Below are 10,641 nucleotides of genomic sequence, written 5' to 3'. Positions count from 1 at the left end.
GATTGCAAAAATACTTTCAAACATATTTGAATATCTTGTGGTATTCATATTGATATATTTGGGAAAGGATATTCGTGTGTGTGTGATATATATAAGTCTTTGTGGTATTGTTTGTACAAGTTTTATAAATATATATCATTTACCGAAAACAAAGATTATCTACTTTGCAATACAAGCACATACGCATTCTATTGATTGATAATATTGAGGCTTGCTTGGTATTCTGAGTGAACACTCTTGACTGAATATTTTGAAGTGCACAGATTATTATTGACACTCTCACGTACGTGTTACACTGATAGAAAACATAGTTGAGAGATTGACATATTTAGACCACACAGAGCTTACATTTTAAATCACTTGTGGTGTTTGTGTTTGTGCGCATTTGTGGTACATATCTGCTTTACTTGAAAGTACAAGTGTATTGTACCTTTGATTGTATATCTGAGAGATTCCAGGCATGGCATGAGGGGGCGGTAATCCAGCCCGGTAAGGATTGGTGTAAAGGTTGAGGTCAGCCCCGCTAATTGACCTGGTTAAGGTTGAGGTCAGCCCTGTGGTAATTTGACCTGGTTTGTATAGGTGACGCTCCACCCGTTTAAGTGAGCAAGGTATTGTGATAATCCTTGTGCTGGTTAGCCAAGGCGGGGACGTAGGCGGTTGGCCGAACCTCGATAACATATCCGCGTGTCATCTTCTCTTTACTGCTTTCTGATACTTGTGTGATTGTTTAAACTGCTTCATCTGATCTCTGGCACATTTACATCATTTGCACTAGATTGACCCTAGGCTTGTGAACATACTGCTGCTAGGAGGAATACTTAGAAGGTAAAATTTAAAAATACCAATTCACCCCCCCTCTTGGGATCACGGTAAAGCTAACAATTGGTATCAGAGCGAGGTTGCATAGACTGATTGTTATTTTGCACAAAGTTCACATATGGCTCATAGCTCCGTGACCCCTTTCCCTGAGGGACCATCTTCCACACGACCTCCTGTTTTTAGCGGTGTTAATTACACCTTCTGGAAACAGAGGATGCGCATCTACCTTCAGAATACTGATTGGAAGGTGTGGAGGATTGTCTCTAAGGGAAACTATGTCCCTATGAGAATTGAGGGTGCAGCTAGGGTTCCTAAGACTGAGGATGAATATGATGATGATGATATGAAAGCCGTTAGTCTTAATGCCACTGCTATGAATATTTTATATTGTAGTCTTGATGTGAATGAATTTAACAGGATTATGGCATGTTCAACTGCAAAAGAAATATGGGATAAATTAGAGGTCACATATGAGGGTACTAGAGATGTGAAAGACAGTAGGATAGATATGTTGACCAGTGAGTATGAGGCCTTTAGGATGAATGTAGGTGAGTCCATTCAGAGCATGTACACTAGATTCACACACATCATAAACTCACTGCATGCATTAGGAAAGACATATCCCACATATGAAATGATTAGTAAGATCCTTAGAGGCTTGCCTCCTGTTTGGGAAGCTAAGGCTACGGCCATTGCTGAGGGTAGAGACCTTAAGGCCATGAGCTTAGACGAATTGATAGGTTCCTTAATCACTTATGAACTGTCCATAAATGAAAGACTCAATGAGCATAACAGGGCTAAGAAGGTGACTGCACTAAAAGCATCTAACGACACTTTTAGTGAGTATAGTGAGTCTGACACTGATGAGGAAATGGCTATGCTAACTAAAAAGTTTAGTAGATTCTTCAGGAAGAACAGAAAGCCATTTAAAAAATATAGAGACTCCACTAATGAGAAGGGAGAGTCCAGCAAAAGAAAGGAAAAATCAAATGCTCCTACATGCTACAACTGCAACAAAATGGGGCACATCAAACCCGACTGCCCACTTCTGAAAAAGGAGGCTAAGAAAAATAAAAGAGCCATGAAGGCTGGGACTTCATGGGATCAATTCAGCAGCAGCAACTCAGACTCGGATCATAGTGACACGGAGGTCGCTAACTGGTGCTTAATGGCACACGGGGATGAGGTATCGTCTTCTAGTTCTTCATCTTCTTATTGTTCATCTGATGATTGTGATTCTGACAGCATGCCTACATTTAGACAATTGCAATTTGAATATATCCGTGTTTCAAAATTATTGGGCAAAATGACCAAAGAGAATGAAAATTTGAAAAAGAAATGTGACAATTGGTCTAAATTGTTTAATATGGCAAAAACCTCTCATGCATCTATTTTAAAAGAAAAGGATACTACTATTGTTGAGCTTGAGAGGAAAGTGGATGATAGCTCCACAATCATTTTTAAATTCACAAAGGGCAAAGAAAATTTTGAAAAACTACTTGGTGCCCAAAGAAATTCTTTAAGTAAAGAGGGTCTTGGTTTTAATGGCATTGAAAATATTAGACGACCTAATCTTTACTTAGGACATTTTACACGAGAATCAAAATCTCATATCCCTCCTAAAGAACCTAAGTGTAGACTGAAATGTTTTAAATGCAAACAGATTGGTCACATTCAATTTGATTGTCCACTTAGGAATAAGCATGCTAAAATCAGAAAGGTATGGGTAGTTAAAGGAGACCCTGCTACTAACCCCCATGGACCCAATAAAATTTGGGGACCAGCATCAGTCACTTAGCTTATTTTGCAGGTATGTCTAAAATCATCCCCATCCAAGGACCGGTGGTACTTAGACAGTGGGTGCTCACGACACATGACCGGTGACAAGGGAAAATTCACTTCAATTGTTCCCAAGGATGGAGGCTACGTGACATTTGGTGACAATGCCAAAGGACGCATCGTCGGGGTAGGTAAGGTTGGTAAGGATTCCTCTCCTACTATCGATAATGTTCTGTTGGTTGATGGATTGAAACATAATCTACTTAGCATAAGTCAATTGTGTGATATAGGATATAAAGTATCATTTGAGAATGACAAATGCATAGTAGAAAATAAAACAGACCACAAAGTACTCTTTACTGCTGAGAGACATGAAAATGTTTACACTACATCTCTTGATAATTTAGCTTCGCAACAAGTAACATGTTTTTCTGCTATAAATGAAGCTAGTTGGTTGTGGCATAGGCGTTTGGGGCATGCTAGCATGGACTTGTTGTCTAAACTTGTTAGAAAAGAATTGGTTAAAGGTTTGCCTAAAATGTCTTTTGTAAAGGACAAAATTTGTGATGCATTTCAAATGGGTAAGCAAACAAAATCTAGTTTTAAGAAAAAGAAATTCATATCTACTACTAGACCATTGGAGTTGCTTCACCTAGATTTATTTGGGCCTAATTGTGTGCAAAGTCTTGGTGGAAAATCTTATGCTTTTGTAATTGTGGACGATTTTTCTAGATTCACATGGGTGTTATTTCTTGCACATAAAAATGAATCATGTGAACATTTCACCAAACTTTGCAGGAGAATTCAGAATGAAAAAGGATATAAAATCACTCACATAAGAAGTGATAGAGGCACGGAATTCAAAAATGAAAGCATAGAAAAATATTGTGACTTAGAAGGTATATCTCATAATTTTTCTGCACCTAGGACACCTCAACAAAATGGTGTAGTTGAAAGAAAGAATAGGTCACTACAAGAAATGGGAAGAACTATGTTGAATGAGCATAACTTACCTAAATATTTTTGGGCCGAGGCCATTAATACCGCATGCTATGTTATGAATAGGGTGTTGATTAGACCATCAATTAATAAAACTCCTTATGAATTGTGGAACAACCATAAGCCTAATATTTCCTATTTTCATGTATTTGGTTGTAAATGCTTTGTGCTTAGAGATAACGAGCATCTAGGAAAATTTGACTCTAAATCTGATGAAGGCATCTTCCTAGGCTATGCACTTAATAGTAAAGCATATAGAGTTTTCAATAAAAGAACTTTAGCCGTAATTGAATCCATTCATGTTGTATTTGATGAGTCTAATCCATTCTCTAACAAAGATGATGAAGATGATATTGATATTAGAAAATGTTTAGAGAAAATGTCCATTGAAAATAATGCAAGTGAAAATCAAGAAGCAAACGAAAAATTACTTGAGGATAATGAGAATGGAAATCAAGAATTGCCTAAAGATTGGAAATACATTAGAAGTCATCCTATAGATCAAATCATAGGCGAACCATCCCGCAGAGTAGCCACCAGATCATCATTGAGAAATATAGTAAACCACTCCGCTTTCTTATCCCAAGAAGAACCTAAAAATATTAAAGAAGCCATAGAAGATGAATCTTGGCTAATGTCCATGCAAGAAGAACTTAATCAATTTGAAAGAAGCAAAGTGTGGACCTTAGTTCCTAGGCCAAATGAGCACACCATCATTGGAACTAAATGGGTATATAGAAATAAGAAAGATGAAAATGGGGGTAGTAACTAGTAATAAAGCCAGACTAGTTGCCCAAGGATACAACCAACAGGAAGGGATTGATTTTGATGAAACATATGCTCCTATTGCTAGATTAGAAGCCATTCGTATGCTACTTGCCTTTGCCGCTTTTAAAAATTTTAAATTGTTTCAAATGGATGTTAAAAGCGCATTTTTAAATGGCTACATCAATGAAGAGGTATATGTAGAACAACCACCCGGTTTTGAGAATCATAAATATCCCGATCATGTTTACCGGTTGTCTAAAGCCCTGTATGGATTGAAACAAGCTCCTAGAGCTTGGTATGAGAGGCTTAGTGGTTTTCTATTAGAAAATGAGTTTACCCGTGGCAAGATTGACACTACACTTTTCATCAAGTCCAAAAATGATGATATGCTCCTCGTTCAGATTTATGTGGATGATATCATTTTTGGAGCAACCAATGATGAGTTGTGTAATGAGTTTGCCAAATGCATGCAAAGTGAGTTTGAAATGAGCATGATGGGTGAACTTAGTTTCTTCTTAGGTCTACAAATTAAGCAAGCTAATCATGGAACTTTCATATGCCAATCTAAATACATAAGGGACTTGCTAAAGAAATTTAATATGGAAGATTGTAAAATTCTTGGCACACCTATGAACTCTTCCATAAAACTTGATAAAGATGAACAAGGGATCCCTGTTGATGTAAAATTATACCGTGGCATGATTGGAAGTCTCCTATACCTCACTGCTAGTAGGCCTGATATTATGTTTAGTGTGTGCATGTGTGCTAGATTTCAGGCTAACCCTAAGGAATCTCATCTGAAAGCTGTTAAACGAATCCTTAGGTATCTAGTTGGAACTATAGAGTTAGGACTTTGGTACCCTAAGCATACTACTTTTGAGATTGTCAGTTACACTGATGCTGACTTTGCCGGTAGTAAGGTTGATAGAAAAAGCACTAGCGGCACTTGCCATTACTTAGGACAATCTCTTGTTTCTTGGTTCTCCAAGAAACAAAACTCAGTTGCCTTATCCACAGCCGAAGCTGAATATATTGCAGCTAGAAGTTGTGCCCAAACTCTTTATATGAAACAACAACTTGTGGATTTTGGATTGCACTATGAAACAATACCGATTAAATGTGATAATACTAGTGCAATCAACATCTCTAAAAATCCTATCTCACATTCACGAACTAAACACATTGAGATTAGACATCATTTCCTTCGTGATCATGTGCAAAAAGGGGATGTGGCTCTTGAGTTTGTATGCACAAATGAACAGTGGGTTGATATATTCACTAAGCCACTACCTGAGGATAGATTTATACAAATTAGACGGGAGTTAGGCTTAATGCATAATAGAGAAGCTTCATAATCTAATATATTCTATAACTTGCACAAATTTAGGGGGAGCTGCTTTATATTGTGAAAGTTGGTTGTTGACTGAGTGCTTATGTCATACGTTCACTTATTGCATGTTCATATTGACTATTGCCTATGATTGCATTATTTGTCCAATTCATGGCCATTTTGAAAGTTTATTTGCTATAATTGGCTTATACTGAACTGTTTGAGTAGTTGTGGATAAACTGTTAGGAAATATAAACTCAAACAGGTTACACTTACACAGGTTTATTTTTGGAAAGTCCTATTTACAAACGGCACTCTGCCGAAATTTTTCAAAACGGCACTCTACCAACATTAGTCTTGTGTAAATGTACCTAATCCAAGCCTGTTCCTTTAATTTCGATGACCCTTTTTGCTGTTGCCAAAAGGGGGAGATGGATAGAAAGGCAAAATTGGATTCATTTTGTGAGGGGGAGCCTTCTCAAGGCTTAACCCTAACCCTATAGTTTTGCCAATCGAGTTTGTCATCATCAAAAAGGGGGAGAATGTTGACCTTATAGGTCACACCCTGGTTTTGATAATGACAAACTCAATTGTATTTAATAAATATCCAGTTCATGTGCAGGTTTATACTAACATACATTCAAGGGCACGTGAAAGTTTGAAGACAATTTCATATTCCCAATTGTAATATCTCTAAGTGAATTTTGTCTGTAATAATAATTAGGGTACTGGTTTGTAATAAGCTCACACACATCACATGAATGATTTACTTTGTAAGCTCAAACCGAACCATAGAAAGACCTTAGAGTGTACCTTCGGGCAACCGAAGGTCGACCGACACCGGACTTTTTCGGTGTCTTCAAAATTGGACCCCAAGTGGCCTTAGGACACACACATATGCACATATGTTTATTAGGCACTTAAAATTGATTGAGTTGGGTCAATTCGGGACCGAAATGCACACTTGGTGCACTTTCGGTCGATCGAAACCAAACAGTTCAAATTGGCCCGGTCGACCGAAACCGGTCTGGGTCAACTATTTGACCCGGTCCCGATCGAGCGACCCCTTACAGGTCATTTGACCTCGGTCGACCGAACCACCTGTGAGTCAACTATTTGACCCCCCGGTCGACCGACCACTTTTGTACTCCAACAACTCGGTCGACCGAAGCGCCTCGGGAGAATTCCCAACTATTCGGTCGACCGAGCCGTGCAGTTCAAAAAAGCCTCGGTCGACCGAAACTCGGAGATTTCAAAAATCGCCCTTACCCGGTCGACCGACCCCTTAGTTCAAAATGCCCTCGGTCGACCGAGCTACTTGAGTCCCGGTCGACCGAGCTACTTTTGGTCGACCGGACCTCTCGGGTTGCCCTGATTTTTTTACCGCGATTAAATTTTTTTTAACAGGGTTAAATTTTCTTAAGTGTCATTAATCTTTTCTGAAAATTCCTAATAAGTCCCCAACGGTCAAATTCTTGGTATGTCTATATATACTCCTTCATTTGGTGGATTAAGCACGGATTAGCAAATAAATTAAGAAAAATTTTCTCTCAAGCCAAATACTCATATTTGCCTCCTACTACTTACATTACTTTGAAAACCTACTCAAGCTTACACTCTTCATCTATCCAAATCATTTGTAAGTGTATTGAGTCTTTTATTTTTGGTTAGCTCTTCATATTGCTGTGTATTTGAATCGATTTTTGAGAGCATAACCTAAGTTTTCCTAGGAGGCTTTGCCAATAAGCCTGCCCTAAGAAAGACTCTTTGTGACATCCCAAGTATTGCACTCTAGTTGCAATATCTTAGGAAGTTCATTTTTGTTTGGAGATTGCAAAAATACTTTCAAACATATTTGAATATCTTGTGGTGTTCATATTGATATATTTAGGAAAGGATATTCGTGTGTGTGTGATATATATAAGTCTTTGTGGTATTGTTTGTACAAGTTTTATAAATATATATCATTTACCGAAAACAAATATTATCTACTTTGCAATACAAGCACATACGCATTCTATTGATTGATAATATTGAGGCTTGCTTGGTATTCTGTGTGAACACTCTTGACTGAATATTTTGAAGTGCACAGATTATTATTGACACTCTCATGTACGTGTTACACTGATAGAAAACATAGTTGAGAGATTGACATATTTAGACCACACAGAGCTTACATTTTAAATCATTTGTGGTGTTTGTGTTTGTGCGCATTTGTGGTACATATCTCCTTTACTTGAAAGCACAAGTGTATTGTACCTTTGATTGTATATCTGAGAGATTCTAGGCGTGGCCTGAGGGGGCGGTAATCCAGCCCGGTAAGGATTGGTGTAAAGGTTGAGGTCAGCCCCGCTAATTGACCTGGTTAAGGTTGAGGTCAGCCCTGTGGTAATTTGACCTGGTTTGTATAGGTGACGCTCCACCCGTTTAAGTGAGCAAGGTATTGTGATAATACTTGTGCTGGTTAGCCAAGGCGGGGACGTAGGCGGTTGGCCGAACCTCGATAACATATCCGCGTGTCATCTTCTCTTTACTGCTTTCTAATACTTGTGTGATTGTTTAAACTGCTTCATCTGATCTCTGGCACATTTACATCATTTGCACTAGATTGACCCTAGGCTTGTGAACATACTGCTGCTAGGAGGAATACTTAGAAGGTAAAATTTAAAAATACCAATTCACCCCCCCTCTTGGGATCACGGTAAAGCTAACAGTATAGTTGTTTATTTTAAATTAAAATCTCTTCATTGATGTTTCATATATAGGGTTTGTGCACAACAACTCCCTACTGCTACACATTCAGCCTCAGCAATTGACAAGGCACGAAATTTTGTTTCCTTGAAAAGTAAGATACTAATGATCTTCCTAAAAAGTGACATGTGTCACTAGTGCTCTTTTTATGAATTTTGCATCTGGCATAATCTGCATCTGAATAGCTAATCATTTCAAAACCAGTGTCTTTTGGATACCATAGTCCTAGTTCAAGTGTGCCTAGTAAGTATCTTAGAATTCTTTTTACAACAACTTGATGAGATTTCTTAGGTGTTAATTGAAAACGTGCACACATACACACACTAATCATTATGTCGGGTGTACTGGCTATTAAATATAGTAAACTTCCAATCATGCCTCTATAATACTTTATATTTAGAGGTTTTCCTTTTTCTTCTTTATCTAGGCTGATGGAGGTACTCATAGGGGTTCCTATGGGTTTACTATTTTTCATATCGAATTTTTTGATCATTTCTTTTATGTATTTGGATTGACTTATAAAAGTCCCAATCTTTGCTTGTTTAATTCGTAGTCCAAGAAAATAGTTTTATTCTCCCATCATGCTCATTTCAATTTCTTCTTGCATACATTTTGCAAATTCTTTACATAGATGTTCATTAGTAGCACCAAATATTATATCATCTGCATAGATTTGAATTAAAAGTATGTCATATTTCTTTCGTTTTAATAAACAAGGTACTATCAATTTTTTCTCTTGAAAACCCTTTTTCTATTAGAAATCCACTAAATCTTTCATGCCAAGCCCTAGGGGCTTGTTTTAACCCATACAAAGTCTTAGTTAGTTTAAACACACAATCAGGATTTTCTATATCTTCGAATTTGGGGGTTGTTCAACATATACCTCTTCATTAATATAACCATTTAAGAAGGCACTTTTAACATTCTTTGTAGGAGGCATAAGTTAATAGAATTCTTATAGCTTCCATTCTAGTTACAGGGGCAAAGGTTTCATCATAGTCTATCCCTTCTTCTTGGCTATACCCATTAGTTACAAGTCTAGTTTTGTTTCTATTGACAATACCATTTTAATACTTTTTTTTTTCTAAATACCCATTTAATTCCAATGATTGAGTGATTTCTAGGTTTGGGTACTAATTGCCATACTTTACTCTTTTCAAATTGATTTAATTCTTCTTACATAACAATTATCCAAGACTCATCTTTAAAAGCTTCTTCAACGTTTTTAGGTTCATCTTGAGATAGGAATGCATAGTGATTACATAGATTCTTTAAAGAAGATCTAGTAGTTAAACCTCCAGATGGTTCACCTCTAATATGATCTCGAGGGTGATTTCTTACATACTTCTACTCTCTTGGTAATTAAAGATTTTTTTATAGGTTTATCTCTTGAGGTTTCTTCATTTTCTTCTTTTTCTTCCTTAATTTCTAGATCATCCTCCTTTTTGAAAATATCATCTTTTTCTTCATTTTTGACTTTTCTTGAAATAGGATTTGATTCATCAAAGTTTACGTGAATTGATTCAATAATGGTCAGTGTTATTTTGTTATAGATCCTATAGGCCTTACTATGTGTAGAATATCCTAGGAAAATTCCTTCATCCGATTTAGCATCAAATTTTCATAAGTCATCTTTGTTATGGAGAATAAAACTCTTACACCCAAAAACATGAAAGTAAGTTATGTTAGGCCTTCTTCCTTTCCATAATTCATAAGGTGTCTAGTTTAGGCTTGTTTTAATAGAAACCCTATTAATGACATAGCAAGTTGTATTTACAGCTTCGGCCCAAAAATACTTTGGTAAGTTATTTTCATTTAGCATAGTTCTTGCCATTTTTTGAAGGGTTCTATTTTTCCTCTCAACAACTCCATTTTGTTGTGGGGTTCTAGGTGCTAAAAAGTTATGGCTTATACCATGATCGTTGCAACAATTTTCAATGTTCTTATTTTTAAACTCTCTTCCTTGGTCACTTCTTTTGTTTGAAACATTGTAACCTTTCTCATTTTGAAGTTTCTTGCATAGAGTTATAAGCAAGTCACAAGCTTCATCTTTGTTAGCTAAAAATAGTACCCATGTGTATCTAGAGTAGTCATCAACAATCACGAAGGCATATTGTTTTTCTTCTAAGCTTTGAGTTCTAGTAGGTCCAAATAAGTCTAAGTGTATGAGTTCTAGAGGTCTACTAGTTGAT

At 36.9% G+C, this 10,641-nt stretch overlaps 1 protein-coding gene across 1 annotated transcript; it reads left to right on the top strand.

Moving 5' to 3' along the window:
* Nucleotides 1-976: 976 nt before the first annotated feature.
* LOC131162650 (uncharacterized) lies at nt 977-5,723 on the top strand (the record flags this gene model as incomplete). Its single annotated transcript, XM_058119258.1, has 4 exons — nt 977-1,588; nt 2,633-3,913; nt 4,037-4,125; nt 4,448-5,723. Coding segments are annotated over 4 exons (3,258 nt in total), but the record flags the coding sequence as incomplete, so codon positions are not given.
* Nucleotides 5,724-10,641: the final 4,918 nt, after the last annotated feature.

Source organism: Malania oleifera, chromosome 8 (genome assembly GCF_029873635.1).
Source record: "Malania oleifera isolate guangnan ecotype guangnan chromosome 8, ASM2987363v1, whole genome shotgun sequence".
NCBI classification, from domain to species: Eukaryota; Viridiplantae; Streptophyta; class Magnoliopsida; order Santalales; family Ximeniaceae; genus Malania; species Malania oleifera.
Note: the sequence above shows the minus strand (reverse complement) of the source record. Positions and strands in the feature narration are given on the sequence as shown.